The sequence below is a fragment of the Siphateles boraxobius genome, unplaced genomic scaffold (genome assembly GCF_051911475.1).
Source record: "Siphateles boraxobius isolate OS27281-9 unplaced genomic scaffold, OSU_SipBor_1 22, whole genome shotgun sequence".
In the NCBI taxonomy this organism is placed as follows: Eukaryota; Metazoa; Chordata; class Actinopteri; order Cypriniformes; family Leuciscidae; genus Siphateles; species Siphateles boraxobius.
Window position 1 is genome coordinate 30,763,002 of NW_027508833.1, and position 17,929 is coordinate 30,780,930.

The window sequence follows — 17,929 nt, forward strand, 5'->3', positions numbered from 1 at the left end:
GCTTTGGCGTTGCAGGAAGTGGAAATCTGGACTGTATGAAGGACATCATGAATTCTTTGAAGTATCAAACCGTTCTAGCAAAGATGTTGATGAGACTGAAGCTTGATGATCAGTGGACTTTCCTGCAGGACAACCATCCCAAAGAATACATCTGAATCTACTGAAGCTTGATTCAGGGATCAGTCGTAGAATGTTCTTGAGTGGTCTGTACAGTCTTCAGATTTAAATCTTTTTTAAACTATTTGGTGGAATTTGAAGAAAGCAGTGGTAATGTGAAAAAAATGTCAAAATCAGTAATCTTGAAGCATTTTCAAATGAGGAATGGGCCAAGATTGCTGACGTAAGTTTCTAAGCACGTATAGGCAGTATTTATTGGAGGTTATTAAGAATAAAAGATTCTGCACAAATGTTGACTTCTGGGGGTTGAATAATTTTGTACATAAATGTTTGTACATAAATGTCTTTTCAATTATTTTTTCATTTTTCATCAACTTTACGTTCTCAGAATCACTCAAATGTGTATTAATTTAAGTGTCAGCCTTTTTTTTTTTAATAGACATGAAAATGTCTATGTGCATGAAAATGCACATTCCAAACTTAAATTGTTATAAAAATGAATTATAGGAATATAGATGTAATATTGGTCTTGTTTTAAAGAAGGCATTTGGCAGAGTTCTGTAGAAGTGAAACAAATTGAGAAAGTGAAACAGAAAAAAACGTTTGAGTTTATGAAAATGTGCAATGCATTTTAATTATTCATATTTTATATAAAATATATTTTTTCAAAACATGTTGGACTCTAAAACTGCAAGAAAATCAAAGCCACAAATCTGAAGAAGTTGTGTTTCAAATTTTAGGTTGATATCTCAAAAACTTTGCTTTCAGTAAGATTTTGTTTGGGCGCAGTACCAAACTTTTTCACTTGGTGACAACCGGGTGACAACCAGACTCCATTACTGCCCATATAAGGGCGGCTCCATTTCCATATGTGGTTCTAGTGATCTGAACCATCATTTCCACAATTTGTATACAATTTATGAAGTAGACATTCTATTCAGAAGTAGTATAGGAAGTTTGGCAGATTTTGATATGAATTTAACCTCTAATAAACACATAAAAAGAACAAGTATGTGCGTTAGGCTATAGCTTGCTGCTACATCATGATGAATCTATCATTTTTTTTCTTTATATTTAAAACATTTTCAGACATTTAAATTTTTTTTTTATGTATGTTATCTTTTGAACTCTTGGCATGAAAACAAACTTAGGTTTCTACCATTCTTTTATGATTTTTCATGTTCATCGCTATTTCAAAATAAAGGTCTGAACACGCCTTAGGAGTATGAAAATATTCTTGTTGCAAATTGATAAATTACGGCTCCTCTGTAATTCCGCTCCTTGAAAATCAGTCACCAAATATGGAAACTAGAGATTCTAAGCTTTCAAATGACATATAGTTTGTCAAGATTAGTTTAGGTTTAGTATAGGATATTGCTGTTTTAAATATGTAGCCTAATGGCTGTGGGCCCACTGGTGGCCCGGTGACACTTAAGGGGTGTATATAAACTTTCTATAATAGTTTAAAGATGGCTTTGTTGAATTGTTTTCATAAAATTTGTTCTCGGCAGCAAAATGTCTTGCAGGTAATTACGAATAATTTTGACTTTCCACACAATCGAATATACAATCGTAGTCAACATTCACACACAGGTCAATGACGGTGGCCTCACAATAGCGCCATCTCTCGGTGAGATGGGGAATGTTGCATGTGAAGTGATTCAAATATAGTACATAAATCACGTAATAAATCATTGTAGCCTACATTAGTTTTGCAGAACATATCAGAAATTGGAGATTAGTAGTGCAGGTATAAAATTAAGTTTTTTTGCTTGTCCTATGTTCTGTAAAATATGAGAGCAAATAATGAAATATAACAAGTCACAAACAACAGATGTCAGAACAGACACCATGGTTTTTGTGAAAGAGAAGACAACATAGCCTACGGGTAACAGGTGGCAGAATGTGAACCATTTGTGAAAAAAAATTACTAGTTAAAAAGAGTTTTTAAGAGGTGATTTGTTTATTTTCAGTTATCCCCTCTGAAAGATGATTTATGTCTAAAACTCATTTTTAAAAAAGGAAGGATATAATAACATGCAATATTCCATAGCTTCTCATTATTTTAAGGGCTGTGGAAGTTTGTGATGCAAACAGGCTAGAAATTGTCTGGTTACTAGACATGAACCTCCCAATGATCTAAAAGCTCTGTGAGCAAAGGCAGAATAAGACAAGTTGAAAACAATACAAGTAGAATACAAAGAATATGATGGTACTCAATTTCTTTAGGTTAGTTTGTTTATATTATTATCATTACTTATGTAGGTTTGTTGAATTATAATACCATATAGCATATGAAACCTGCAGCTGTAATATAAAAAATTATACAACATAGAAATATATCCTATTCTATTCTATTAAACATTCTATGAACATAGACCAAGTTGTTCACAGAATATATTCCGTGAAAGATAGATTAGAGCGGATAGAGATTACAAATGCTCTTCTTGTAACTGTGAAAGTGAGTATATTGTGCTTTTTTTAAACGTCCCTGTTCATCTTTCTTTTGGTATGAGATGTCACAACTTCAAAGTGTGAAAATGAATTGCAACCTAGACATAAATATGTCATCTGTTTTACTTCATTCAAATGAATATGACTTTCACAAAATACAAATACACAAATCCCAAACTCCCAAATGCTTATTTTCAAACAGCCTTGAAAGTTTATTTAGATTCCAATAATTCCAAAGAACTTTTTCTCTGTTAACTGAATCTAACGTGTGTTTGTGATGTTCTTTAATGTCAAGTTCAAAGTTATTTGTTTCGCTTTATTTAAATATGGCTATTGTGAAATTTGACATTTTTCAAGGTTTTGCTGTATTTTTGTAAATGTGAAAAAAACAAAACACAAAAAAAAAGACCTGTCGACCTGTTCCACTGTTTCCAGTCACCGTTGTCCTCCAATTAGATCGCTCCTTCTTTTTCATTTCATCCAACCGGAACTACGTTTGTTGCACGGACCCTCTGTGCGTGCACGTCTGATTGGTCGAGCGGCGTTCTGGTGTGACGCTAGGCTTTACGCCGACGTTGGGGGCGGAGAGGGAGGGAAGACTCTAATGGCGCATCGCAGTCCGGCCGATCCAGATCTCCACAAATAAACAACAGCAGTACTTCAGTATCTGGCCTAAATTCTACTTTTGCCAGTTCTACCACGCCGCAGCCGCTTTTTGCGCTTTTGCTCATTGAGCAGATCGCCTGGGCTTCTTTTTAGCGGCTGCTCGGAGCACAAGAGGCCCAGAGGAAAGACGGAGGATCGGTGAGTGTGCAAACATGGTAAATGAACAATGTTTCTGCTAGTAATGTTACGCATTAAAGGAATAGTTTACCCAAAACTAAAAAAAAAACTGTCATCTTTTACTCACACCCGTGTTGCTTCAAACCTGCATGACTTAATTTCTTTCACAGAACACAAAAGATGATGTTAGGCAGAATGTTCGGGATTGAAAGTGAATGGTGACTGCGATTGACATTCCTCCTGACATCTTCTTTTGTGCTTCTCTCAAAAAAACTATATTATTATTAATATTAAGTTAATATTTAGTTAAGGAAAACTTCTTGAAAATAAGAAGTTGTGTGTTAGAAATATGCCTCTCAGTTCGTTTTGTTTCGTTTTAGGCTATCTTTCAAACCATCTTTAGTCTGTTTACTATTTTAGCTCTGTAACGCCTGTCATGTGGAGTAAGTTAATATTCAGGAAATAAACTAAATGTTTTAGAAAACAGTTTACACTAAACATTTTTTTAAAATGTGCATATTTGCTTTATATTTTATTTCATATTTGATACATCAGGCGTTAATAACCCCTTTAGTATGATATAATGAAAAATGAAAATGTGGAGCTCACTCTCGGAGAGGAATAAGACATCTCAATTTTATTCAGAGGTCCAAATTGAGTGAAAATGTGCAATTTGGTGCAGATGTTATGTATGTGTAAAAAAAGTAAGATGAAATTTTAATAGCTTGTAATGTAAATTACTGGGATTTTTAGTAACAGTATATCTGACTATCACATGAAATGCAAATATCAGCTGTCACTTTACATCTCTCAATAATATGTATTAGTAATATGACTTTTAAATGCTTAGATTTATGATCAAATCTCTGTTTTAATTGTGGGGGTATAATGTATTGCAATATAATGATGATTGAGAAATGTGCAGATAAACTTCTTCAAAAGCCTGTTGTATCATATATGATTCTTACATTTTAACCAGATAATCAAGTAAACGTTGCTTCAGTGCAGAAAATTGTTGTCTTGAAATGTTACTAAAAATCATTAAAGACTTCACAGCACAAAGACATGTGTACCACAACCTGAAGGTGGAAATGTTTAGAATTATACTAAACTTACTTACTAATGTATGAACTATTTAGAGGCCAATTAGAGGGCAGAATGCATGTAGAAGATTGTGTACAACAGGATTTTTCTGTTAAGTTTTGATCATGTTGATCATTTAGACGCTTTAGAAAACCACGTATCAATTGATTCAGTAGGCTTTATATGGTTAAAAATGAATGTTTTATTGCATATTTATCTACTTTAGCTCCATTGTAGCAAGGTGCAATACAGACAAATCTTCTATTTTTTCCTACATGCTGAGATGCAGACGTTACAATTATTTTCTCCTTGTCTTTTGTTTCCTATAGAGAATATGTAACAAATGTCAACATGACGTCCAGATTTAGTAAAACATATACACGGAAGGGAGGAGAGGCCAGCTCGAAGTTTGACGAGGTGTTTTCTAATAAGAAGGCTACGCTCAGTACCAAATGGGGAGAGACCACCTATAAGGCACAGTTGGGGATCAAACGGCCCTCGTTCAAGCCGGAGGTTCCTGAGCTTACTAAACGACCCCGCTTTGATGATGATGACAGCTCCGAGGACCCATTTGGCTTTGACAGCGACGACGAGTCCAAAACTGTCACTTCCAGAGGTACTCCTCAATCTGAGATGGGCTCAGATGCAACGGGATCTGGGAATGAGCTGATAAATACTCCCAGTGGGGGCCCAGCGGTGACCGGTATGGGTACTTTCTCCTTGGGGAGCAGCTCAAACATAGGCAGCGGGGTGGTTGGTATGAATAGCCCTGGTGAGTAATTAAACGCCTAGGCCGTGTGTCCACCAAAGCGTTTTTTCACGCAGCTGGCGTAAAATTCCAATTGTTTTCAATGGGAGTGCCGCGTTTTTTAAACGCCATGAGCGTAACGAGGCGCTGAGTGTGTATTTAACGCTCAAGCGCTGAGCGCCCGGCGTTTTTTACTGGTCGCCGAGAGTTGAAAAATGTTCAACTTTGGGTGAAACGCTGCGCTCATCACTGTCACTTTTTACACAGCCGTCCAAACACAGTGGAGGAGGGGCGGGACAAATACCACACCGACCAACTGTCACAACATTCTTTCTGTACAACGACATCAACCAGCAGAGCTAACCGAACAAAATGGATGAAAAATAAATTTGTAGTATGAAACAAATTATCTGCGAAATCAGTTACAAGTAAACTGTGCTGCGGATATTCTGTATCATGGCAATGAATCGTCTCAACTGAAAAAACGCAGCGCTGCCAAAACGCTCTCAAGCGCCCACAGCTAGGCGTTTTCAGCTGAGTGTCCAGCGTTTTCAGCTGGCTAAAAACGCTTTGGTGGACACACGGCCCTAAAGTTTGTTTTTGTGAAGCACCTCATTCATGCTGAAATACTTATGAGTGCATTACCGGAGACAGATCTTTTCAGTTCACCCAAAAATGCTGTCATTAACTCACCCTCATGTTGGTCCGAATCCATAGCCTATGACTTTTTCTTCTGTTGAACACGGTGAGACCTGGATTATAAATGATTAATTCAGCGGTTTTGTGAACTGGATCAACTAATTAATTGAAAAGGTTGGACTCGGTTCACAAATCAGGCATGGCTACTCCTCTAATTCATCTTAGATATACATCTTAAATCTCTAATATATCTTAAAATATGTCAGTGCCATTGTTTTGTCTCAAGATGTACACTAGTGAAGCCTAATCCTGGCTAAATCTAAGCCCCTTGTCTGTGAAACCAGGCCTAAGAATTTTGTTCATCTTCGAAACTCAAATAAAGGTTTTTGCCCACCCATTGAAAGTCCACGCAACCAAAATTTTTACGTTCATAAAGACATTCAAAAGAATCAAGCACTTTAATCCAAGTCTTCTGAAGAGGCACGATCGCTTTACAAAAATTTAGAGGATACTAAATATCTTAATTGTGTTCTAAAAATCTGAAAGAAAGCTTTTGGGTTTGGAATGACATGAGGGTGAATAAATGATGGCATCATGGCAGAAATTAAATTGAGTAAACTATCCCCTTAAAACCAGGTGTAAAGAGGTGCCATTGAGTGTGTCTATAATAATGCCATGGGAGCTATTGGGTGACCACATTATTTGACACATGGGCTCATTATATGTTTCTTTTAGATCACGGACAATTATCATCATCACACAAGAAATTGTCATGACAATTATTATTGTGCTTCTGCTATTGTAATGAGTCCAAGATCTTGGCTTTAGAGTAATTTAGGGTGCTTTGTTGGTCTTAATACTGGCTACTTAAAATGACCTTCTAGATAACTTGAGTCAGACCCATATGATGATGTCTGAGTCATTATGATGATCTCACACCATTGTGTTATGTGGGCTGATGAAGTCACTGTGTCTTTCTGCAGCAGGTTGTACTGGTTTTATTCAGTGCTGAGAATAGCAGTAGCTCTGCTGAAGTCGAGGTGCTCATGTAAGCACACTGGCATAGACTCTGGGGCTCAGCAGGATATTTTCGGCCCCTATGCAGTTCCACACTTTCCCATGGCTCTTTAGCAAGGCTAATTACGGCTATTAGAGGAGCAGTGAAACAAGGGCTCAGGTTGTGATGACCCTCTAAGGATCATTAAACTTCTAATAGTAATATTAATTATATCTATTATGTACATCTGACTGTGGAAACATTTAGTGTGGGGTTTGAAAGAAATTTACTCAACCTTGTTGATCCAAACCTTTATAACAATGTTTCTTCTGTGAAACACAAAAGAAGATATTTTGAAGAATATGCTGGTTGCTTTTTTCCCCATGCAGTTGGAGTGAACGAGAATTCAAGTTTTCTAGCTTAAAAAACATGTGAAATCACCGTAGAATCATAAAATGGTGATGTGAGCAACAGACCTAAATTTAAAGTCCCCCTGTGGTGAAAATCAAGCTTGCTTTTAATGTTGTTTATATGTCTATGTGGTTTTTTAATATGCTTTAAGACAAACCATGTACAAATTCATGTACATAAGTCAACACCATTGCTGAGTATTTTCTCCTTAAAACTGCAGTGAACCAAAGAAAGTCTCAAAAAAACGGTTTGAAATCGTTGCTGTTTCTGACTTCACAAACTACCTTGTAACCAATCAGGTCAACGTGTGATCGTCAACGAGTGGATCTCTGAACTGGCGTAAGTGAGTGGAGGCAGGGCCAATTGGCATATTCATAGATCCGTGTATACTAAATGAGGCAAGGGTGTTAAGGCATGAATCATTTTTTTTCAACGAAAAAAACATCAAAATTACATACTCAAAACTTAAGTGATTAAAGATGAGTTTTAAGGGATACAATTGTTGACTACAGGGGGACTTTAAGTCATTGTTAACTGAAAATCCTGCTTTCCCCCCTTGATGGGTTCATGGGAAAAGTAGTGATTTCTGATTTGTGAACGAGTTGTTCTTTTAAGTCCTGTCTGTTCAATTAATTGGTTGATTCAGTTCACAAAGCCACTGAATGAATCATTCACAATCATGTTGTAGAGTTACTGTGTTCAACAGAAGTCAGTCATATGGGGTTGGCATTAAATTATGGAATTTTCATTTTTGTGCGAACTATCCCTGTAAGAATCCAGGATTGTTGTATTTGTTTTAAATTTAAAACTTTACTCTGTTATATAATATTATATATACTCAACAAAATTATAAACGCAACACTTTTGTTTTTGCCCCCATTTTTCATGAGCTGAACTCAAAGATCTAAGACTTTTTCTATGTACACAAAAGGCCTATTTCTCTCAAATATTGTTTACAGATCTGTCTAAATCTGTGTTAGTGAGCAGTATCTTGTGTGACCCACATTTGGCTCAAGCAGAGCAACACATCTCCGTCGCATAGAGTTGATCAGGTTGTTGATTGTGGCCTGTGGAATATTGTTCCACTCCTCTTCAATGGCTGTGCAAAGTTGCTGGATATTGGCAGGATGACGACGCTGTCGTATACGCCGATCCAGAGCATCCCAAACATGCTCAACGTGTGACATGTCCGATGAGTATGCTGGCCATGCAAGAACTGGGATGTTTTCAGCTTCCAGGAATTGTGTACAGATCCTTGCAACCATGGGGCCGTGCATTATCCTGCTGCAACATGAGGTGATGGTCGTGGATGAATGGCACAACAATGGGCCTCGCGGATCTCGTCTCGATATCTCTGTGCATTCAAAATGCCATCAATAAAATGCACAATAAAAACACATGTCTGTGTTCGTTGTCCATAACATACGCCTGCCCATACCATAACCCCACCGCTACCATGGGCCACTCGATCCACAACGTTGACATCAGAAAAACCGCTTACCCACACGACGCCCTGTACAGTGAAAACAGGGATTCATCCATGACAAGAACACCTCTCCAAAGTGCCAGACGCCATCGAATGTGAGCATTTGCCCACTCAAATCGGTTACGACGACGGACAGCAGTCAGGTCGAGACCCCGATGAGGACGACGAGTATGCAGATGAGCTTACCTGAGATGGTTTGTGCTGAAATTCTTTGCTTATGCAAACCAATTGTTGCAGCAGCTGTCCGGGTGGCTGGTCGAGAAATGACGGCTTATGGTAGCGAAATGAACATTCAATTCACAGGCAACAGCTCTGGTGGACATTCCTGCAGTCAGCATGCCAATTACACGCTCTCTCAAAACTTGCGACATCTGTGGCATTGTGCTGTGATAAAACTGCACATTTTAGAGTGGCCTTTTATTGTGGCCAGCCTAAGGCACACCTGTGCAATAATCATGCTGTCTATAGGCCTTTTGTGTACATAGAAAAAGTCTTAGATCTTTGAGTTCAGCTAATGAAAAATGAAAAAAAAGTGTTGCGTTTATAACTTTGTTCAGTGTATATATTTATGATGTGTATACATTTAAATAATACTATTTTATGAATTACAATAGTTATATTGCTATTGTATATAAACAATACTGTTTTATATAATATTCAATATTTTATATATTGTTATAGTTTATGTAAACAACACTTCATATAATATCACGTTTATAATGTTATAGTATGTTTTTAAACAATATTGTTATATATAATATTGGCTCTCTCTCTGGTGTTTTGATGTTTAACCAATTTCTTTTTTCATAACAATTCAACACTTTTTATCTCAATTGCAGCTCAAATGTATCCAGCCTCATCACATGTCACTGGCACTGTAGGAAACTGGAGCAGATCCAGTGTCACATTAAGCAAACCAGTCTCCCAGGTCTCCAGCTTGAAATCCCAAAGTAGTAACGTTTCTGAAGAATGGGACTCTTTTGGGGAGGACTCTCCTCCTGGGGCCGGTGAGGGGAGTTCTACCCAAGATGGGAACTCTTCTGATGGGCTCAAGAGCTCAGAGCAGTGCACCGCTGAACCTGAACCTACAGTGGAACCTGTTGACTTTGAGCAGCTTCCGCTTCTCAAACCATCCAGCAACAGAGTCTACCGACGACCACGAAATAAAGGGGCGGATAGTTCTGGTGATGCACCAGTTCCTGCTGTGAGTCCAACACCAGCCTCTGTTCCGGTGAAGAGTGCCAGTGCAGGGGTCGCTGGGAGTTCTGAGGTCAAGCCTGCAGGTCGGGGTCGGGTGAGGGATTACACGGTTCTTCACCCTTCCTGTGTGTCCGTGTGTAACGTGACCATACAGGACTCTATTGAAAGGAGCGTGGATGATTTTGTCACCCCAGTGCAAGCTGACATGGGAGAGGCGGGAACCTTCAGGAGGAAAACGGACACACAACCTGCCAAGTCTACCAGGTACGAATCAAGCCTTTTTATTTGCATTTGTAAACTGTTTGATTAGGCTGGTGTTGGAAGCAGGTGGTCGTAATGCAGGTGGTCGTAATGTTAAAAAAATATACATTTAGAAGTATATAGTTTATATCATATATTTTTATAATATTATACAAAACAATACTGTTTAAATTAACATGTATTTTTAAATGATACTCATTTATAATATATTTATAATTTACTCAAATTAGTTTTTAACTTCATTTATTCAAATTTGTAAATATGTTTATTTTTTTATCTTTACTCTCTGAATAAGTTTGCAAAGCTAAAGTGCACTGAGCCTTTTTGTTTTATTTCAATTTGGAAATCGCTCCATATAATGTCAGAGGGTCATGACTTTCAAACAAAATTTATTGGATTGTAATATTACAAACTAAATATTAGGGTGTATTCACACCAGGAAAGTCCGATAGTTCACTTGCTTTGGTCCGGACCAAATAATTTTTTTTTTTTTTTGGTACGGTTCGCTTTCACACTGCTCTTTTTGCAAGTGAACCAAAATTTGTAAACAAAACCACACGTGTGCTAAGGTCGTCCATTCATTGGACAAGGATTCTCAAGTAGGGTAATCAGGAAGTGCAAAAAAGGCTCAACATGGAGATATTTCGTACTGCAATATTTGATCTTTTACTAATTTTGTGTTATTCTGTACAAACGCAATATGAAGAAACTGAGTATCATATGATACAATGTCATCTATACGATGTTGTAATTCGGATTTTGAGAAGACGACGATGTGCTGCAAGACGGTTCCGGCGGAGAGAACATGCTCTCATGTGCGCCTACCATGGCATGCTGACAGTGAGCACTGCGCACGACTCATTTTATCAAATGTAGTAGGCTACAACAGATCACTTTCCCATAACGCAACTCCGACTACGGAAGCCTGTTAACTCAAAGGTGCAGTGCTTTCTTGCAATTGGGTCGGTTCATGTTCACACCGTAAACGAACCGTACCAGAGTTCGTTTGGAACCGTACCGAGACCACCTCTTCAGCTGGGTCTCGGTTCGGTTGTTTGGTCCGCACCCGAGTTCGATTGCTGTATTCACACCTGCCCAAAAGGTCCGCACCAAGGGGGGAAACAAACTAGAGTTCGATTCAATCGAACCAAACAAGGCAGGTGTGAATACACCCTTATTTCGTCTAACTCCATTGACACCCTTAAGTTTTGTCCTGGTGTTATTTTGCTGTGCATGGTCTTATATTGCAATTCTGCCCATAACTATGAGCTCATTTATAAATGGATTCATATGTTTTATGGTACAGAAAATTGTAGAACACAAACTTGTTTATTCTGTCATCTGTACTGTTTGTTTTCATCCTCTCTTTACTTTTTTTTTAGGTTCAGACCCACTCAGAGTAAAAGCAAAAAGGAGACGAAACTGGAGTTTTTTGGCTTTGAGGCTCAGGCCGCAGATGGAGACGCCACTGCATCTGGCAGCACCAGCTACAAGATCAAATACTTTGGTTTTGACGAGCTGAGTGAGAGTGACAGCGAGGATGAGGACGATTCAGCAGCTAAAGAGAGAAGGAAGAATAAGAAGGCAGCAATGGAAGCTTTGGCCACCAGCGCGGGCAGTCCCCAGTTCAACGATTTGCAGGAGAGTCAACAGAGTCAAAGCAGCCTATGTACAGGTACTCACAAACACGCTTCCTCATAAATGCACAATTTCATCTTTTCATTTTTAGCGAGATTGGAAATTTAAAGGGTAATTATAAATAATGATATTTTTGTAGAGAAATCTCTGGATTCATGATGTGTTTTTTTTTTCTCTACCTATTGTCAGATTCGCAGGAGTCGCTGGATGAGACGGAAGCTTCAGGCTCACAGAAGGAACTACATGGAAAGCAAACCGACAAGTCAAAGGAGAGCAGTCGCAAGATCTTCAGCGGGCCAAAAAAAGTATGGCAAAAAAAGGTTTAACAGAAGCAGATTAACTTTATCAAAAAGCTACTGTTTTAATTTGATAAATTTGTTATTTAATTGTTTTATGTGTGTGTTTAATGCAGTCTCCTGCTAAAGCCGTATATAATGCTCGTCACTGGAATCAACCCGAGCCTGAGGAAGTGCCTCATCCTGCTTCCTCTCATACTGAGGCTGTACCTGTACGTAAAATACTCCATTCATGACCTTTGAAGTTTATACCCTGAAATTATCTTTGCCTTTGTGCACCATAATGTTGTTTTATTTATTTGTCTGTTTGTTTAATTATTTTTACAGAAGACCAGTGTGTCCAGCAGCAGCAAAGATACAAATTCCCATAAAGATGATGGAGTGTTTAAAGCTCCTCCCCCTCCTCCTAAAGTCATTAAGTCTGTCACTATTCCCACTGTGCCATACCAAGACATTGTCACTGCACTAAAATGCAGGAAGGAGCACAAAGAGGTGAGCACTGCACTCTGGGAAATAATGTAAATGATTCTTTCTGAAATGTGTTCACTTAAACCAGTGTTATTTTAGTATTGTTTATATTCTACAGAACTGCACGATTTTGGATAAATTAACAGGGTTCCCGCGGATCCTTAAAAAGTCTTAAAAAGTCTTAAATTAGATTTTTAAAATTTAAGGCCATAAAAAGTCTTATAAAGTCTTATTTTTACTTATGAAAGGTCTTAAATTTTAGATGACACTTCGACTTAGACATATCAAAATGTTTTCCAAATTAAAACTATCTAATTAGCGTAGTATTATTTTATATTATTCTATCTTTGTGGATTTGCTTGTTCACGTGACAATTCGCATCACATTCGCGGCCGGCAGAATAACGTCTGTCTCCTGCACGCGAGAGAGGAGAGAAGAAGAAAGTTGGCAAATGTCAGTTCAGTTGTAAGTTCATTCTTTGTGCGTAGGGGTGTGCGATGTGTATTGTCTACTATGACATTGTTTTAACGATGTACGAGGCACTGTGAGCTGACATCGCATTTGTCTCTCGTGCTTTCACTGCGTGATGTGTCAGTGCAGTTATAGGTAAGCCTATGTCCCCAAATTAGTTTTTGTCTTATATTTATATTATGTTCTTATATTAGAATATCACATCAGTAAGAGTGCCGTTTTCCCATGCACAAGTGTGATATTTTGTTATACAATAGTTAAATTAAAAATAAATTAACATTGTGAGTTACTTTTTAGACACCATATTGACAATATTATTTGTTTTCCCTTTATTTCGCTGACGAGAATTTCAAAATGAAACCGTAGCAGAGTCTAATGCAACAGACACCGATGATTTCTTGACTGAAATCCACGTTTTAAACGAGTCATTTTAACGATTCAATGAACAATCACTTGTTTCTTTCCCGAATGAATCAGCCGTTTGAACAAATCGGTTGAATGAATGAATGACTCCCTCAACTCGCTTACGGTATTAAGACAGTGACTTGCTGCCGCCTACTGGCGGTTTTAGTTTCATATTTAAAGTACCCTTTAATTAAAACGTTAAAATTAGAAATCATTTCATATTTAAATATTGAATATGGATTTTTTTTAAACTATCTCATAGCTTTATTTATGCAATTGTAAATGGAGTGTAAATATTAATGCCTCTTCTGATGCTGCTTCTGTGTCACCTCTGAACTGCAAAGATGGATTTTGATTGAATGATTTAATTTGACTGGTTACGGTGGTACTGTATAATTATTGTGTAATTAAGTATTATTGTATAAATAAGTATAATTACTGTATAATTTAATTTGAATAATTTGAATGTTAGTATTTGACATAAAAGGTGATGCAGAACTCTAAATAAGTTTAGAAAAAATGTCCATATATAGGTGAAAATGCCCCTGGAAATCAATTTAAGGTGGCAAATATTGCACGTTAATTAATCATTTCTGTCACTGCTGTGAACTGACCACTGCATAGAATAGGAAAAATATGAATATCTTCGTGAGTCTGCTGTCAACAACAGGCCTAAACCAGCCATTGCACCAGCACAAAAACACAATCAGTTAAATATCATCTAATTATTATCAACAAAACGTTTAAAATATCGAGATATATTTTTGTCAATATTGCACACCCCTAATGTACGGTCTTAATTTTGATTTCTTCAAGTCTTAAAAAGGTCTTAAAAAGCCTTAAATTTGACTTTAAAAAGTGTGCAGGAACCCTGATTAAGAATCACTATTGTTTTTGGTTAAAATAGAGTTAACGGTTCAGAATAGACAACTAAACAAAAGTCCATTTAAAAAAGTTTTTAATTTGAATAACCTATTTTAAAAAAATCGGTATGAATTAATGATTCAATGACTCACTCATAAAGACTTCACTTGTTTCATTACTGGATGAATCAGAATTTTTGAAAAATATCTTGAATGAACGATTTAATGGCAAATATCTTTTTTTATATAAATGTATCTCTACTGGTGTAACAATTTAATTGGTACAATCTTTATTTGAATCAAATGTTTTTATATTTAAAAGGTACTTTACCATTTTGATCGCTACCAAACTATAAACTTTTATCCCAGTACATCTGTGATTTGAATTATTGTAAGATACTATGTGGTAGAAAAGACTGTTTGTAAAGTGGTTTTCTTTCTATACATGACAACTGCTCTCTCTGGCTCACTTAAATGTTCCGCAGTGATTGTTCTTTTCAAAGGTTTAATAGACATTTCGTTCCAAATCGTTGACATTTAGGAATAAGATTGCGTGGATGTTTTAATTGAGATCGCAATCTTTTAACGATTCATTGTCCAGCTATAAAATATACTATTATATCATTTATTCATATTTTTAATTAGCTTTTATTTTTATATTTTCAGTTTTCAAAAGCAGCATTTCTAATTTTCATTTAAGTTTTTCCATCTAATTTCTATTTTATTTAATCTTTATTTCTATTAACAAAATATGTTTTAAGTTAACAATAACAACATTAACTTTAACAAAAGACATGCTTATATTTTAATTTGTATTTATTGTCCTGTGTGTGTGTGTGTAGTTGTACACAGTGGTCCAACATGTGAAGCACTTTAATGATGTGGTGGAGTTTGGGGAGAATCAGGAGTTCACTGATGACTTTGAGTATCTGGAGACGGGCCTGAATAGCGCACAACCCCTCAACACACGCTGCCTTAGGTGAGACAAACGCTGAAAGGAGTGTTCTGGGTCATTTGCATATAACAACCTCATTTATATGTACCACAGCTGTGATTAGCTGTAAAGGGTTTGCTCAAAATTCTGTCATCAATTACTCACACTCATGTCATTCCAAACCCGCAAGACTTTCGTTCATCTACGAAACCCAAATGAAGATATTTTAGATTTACAACAGATTTAATTTATTTAGGATTTTGTTCACATATAAAAAATCATCACCTCACACATCAGTTGTGGTAAAAGAAAGCTCAAGCATGTTCACATGATGTGTGAGAGCCAATGGGGTTCATTCCCGTGTATAATGCAGCACGTTTGAGCTTCCCACAAGAACCAATGATGTTTGTTTTCACACGTCAAGCAGGTTCAGTTGAGCTTCTGTTTATGTTTGCTGATCAATGTTTATTTTTTAAAAAAAGCCTAAATTCAATCTGTTCATCATAAAAAGCAATTGTGTCTTCAAAAAATTTGAACGAAACTGCTCCATTCAAAGGGGACATAACACAGTTTCTGACAATCTCATGCTAATCTTTAGTACCTATAGAGTAGTATTGCATCCTTCATATCTCCGAAGAGTCTTTAGTTTTGTCAGATTTAAAAAAAATACTGCTGTATCGCTTCTTTCCGAAAACAATCGAGCTCCTGGAGGCGTGCTGTGGGCGGAGCTAAAGAATCACTCCTTTGTTTGAGTGGTTTTAGAGTAAACAAATGGATACTTATGGTGGTCAGCTAAACAAATGTATTTAAACACACACAATACATTTTTTGATTCACTATACGTTCGTGTTTACATTTATATGCACGTTTCACACACCCACGTGACTGCTTCGTACTCTGTTTCAAAGGTTTAAAAATGCGGGACACAGGGCGTGTTGAGGGTGGGCTTTTAAGGTGTATTGTATTGCATTACCGTGAAAGTGTGTTTTTGTGTGCATGCACCTGCATTTATTTACTTAGTTGTTTACAAACAGGAAAATTGTCCACATCCACAATTCCAAAATGTTATCTTTATTGTTTTGAGTTTCTAGGATTGTAGAATGGAACAGATTGTTGTCATTTAGGCTATTTAATATATTAATTTATTCATCTATCCAATCATTCATTTTAGCTTCTAAGATTAATGCGTTGGTCCGTTGTGAAAGATTTTGCGTCTCTCACTTTCTCGTCGAGCTCTGATTTGAAAAGCTTTGAGTAATTAACCTTTTTCTGATACAATTGTGTGTAATTGCTTCGCTGGTTCAGAAAGCTGTACTTCGCCATCACTACCAAAAACACATTTCTTTGGTGACATTGTTGAATATCGTGGTCTAAAAACAAAATGACGAATCTTTCTTGAGCAACGAATGAAACGTGCTCTTGCTCTCGCTCTGATTGATGTGTGCGCACGCTCTTCCGGGAAAAGTGCCCATACAAGGAATTCCGTCCCTTATGATGTCATACAGAGCCATACTTGAAAAAAACTTTCTGAAATGTATACAAATACTGAAGGAGTAACAGAAATATTCCAACTTGTTTTTTTTGAAACTTTGGCCATTTTTTTTTTTTAAAGATTTATTTTTGGCGTTTTTGCCTTTTATTAGGATAGGACAGTATCTAGACAGGAAGTGAGGTGGGAGAGAGAGAGGGGGGACGGGATCGGGAAAGATCCACAAGCCGGGACTCGAACTTGGGTCTCCCAAAGCACAACGGCGCTACATGTCGACGCACTTACCCATGAGGCAATCGGCACCGGCAACTTTGGCGATGTTTAGCGTGATAATCCAACTCTTTAACAGTGTAAATGAGTCAGAATGCATGAAACATCCCCTTTCAAGCAGCAAAGTGGTATTTCCATAGACTGTCAATAGAATGACAGAAATCTCAGATTTAATTTAAAAGATCTTACAGGTTTGGAAAGACATTAGGGCGAGTAATTCATTACAATTTTTTTCATTTTGGGTGAACTATTCTTTTAATTATCATGCTTAATGATTTCAACTATGAAATTGTCTCAGTACAACACAATCTTTTGTTTACACAATTTTTTATTTCAGTGCTCAAATTTTCATTTCATTTAATATTTATATTTTATTTTATTTCAGCTTTATTGTAGTTAATGAAAATGATTTTGAATAGTTTGTTAACAATAACGACATTGAACACTAGCACCCCTACATTTTAAGAAGAATTTTAACACACAAAGACATTTTTTTCCCCCTCCATTTTTTGACTGCAGTATAATCAGTCTGGCCACGCGCTGTGCCATGCCAAGTTTCCGCATGCACCTGAGGGCCAGAGGGAAGGTGGCCCAGGTCTTTAAGATGCTCAGTGATGCCCAACAGCACCCAGTGAGTTTCTCATCCAGTACTTAACCATCAAAACCAATCCAATCACCCAAACTGTCTTTAATTTACCAACAAACTAACTAATCTGTATTACCAAGCATCATTCTAAACAATCACAGCTCTATCATTATGAACACAGCAACAATGCTGTGTGGAACAACAGTTTGTTTACTTCATTAGTATACATTAATTGGAGATGTAATCATCTCCGCCAGCAGACAAGGGAGAAATGCAAACAGACGCTGAGCTGTTACTCTGTAAATCTCGTTAGTTCAGTTTACACAGATG

At 37.0% G+C, this 17,929-nt stretch overlaps 1 protein-coding gene across 6 annotated transcripts in view; it reads left to right on the forward strand.

Annotated features, from left to right (window-relative positions):
• Positions 1-3,139: 3,139 nt before the first annotated feature.
• The window catches only part of wapla (WAPL cohesin release factor a), a 29,413-nt gene continuing 14,623 nt past the window's right edge, over positions 3,140-17,929 (forward strand). For 2 of the 6 annotated variants that reach the window (XM_077239631.1, XM_077239633.1), the window contains exons 1-9: positions 3,140-3,375; positions 4,767-5,209; positions 9,558-10,182; positions 11,562-11,854; positions 12,007-12,122; positions 12,230-12,325; positions 12,441-12,605; positions 15,163-15,299; positions 17,533-17,644. In XM_077239631.1, coding sequence (XP_077095746.1) covers positions 4,789-5,209; positions 9,558-10,182; positions 11,562-11,854; positions 12,007-12,122; positions 12,230-12,325; positions 12,441-12,605; positions 15,163-15,299; positions 17,533-17,644 — 1,965 coding nt within the window. In that variant the 5' untranslated portion in view covers positions 3,140-3,375; positions 4,767-4,788. Of the gene's footprint in view, positions 3,393-4,766; positions 5,210-9,557; positions 10,183-11,561; positions 11,855-12,006; positions 12,123-12,229; positions 12,326-12,440; positions 12,606-15,162; positions 15,300-17,532; positions 17,645-17,929 lie in introns of all 6 variants that reach the window. The other 4 variants (XM_077239634.1, XM_077239635.1, XM_077239636.1 and 1 more) reach the window with 4 other exon arrangements.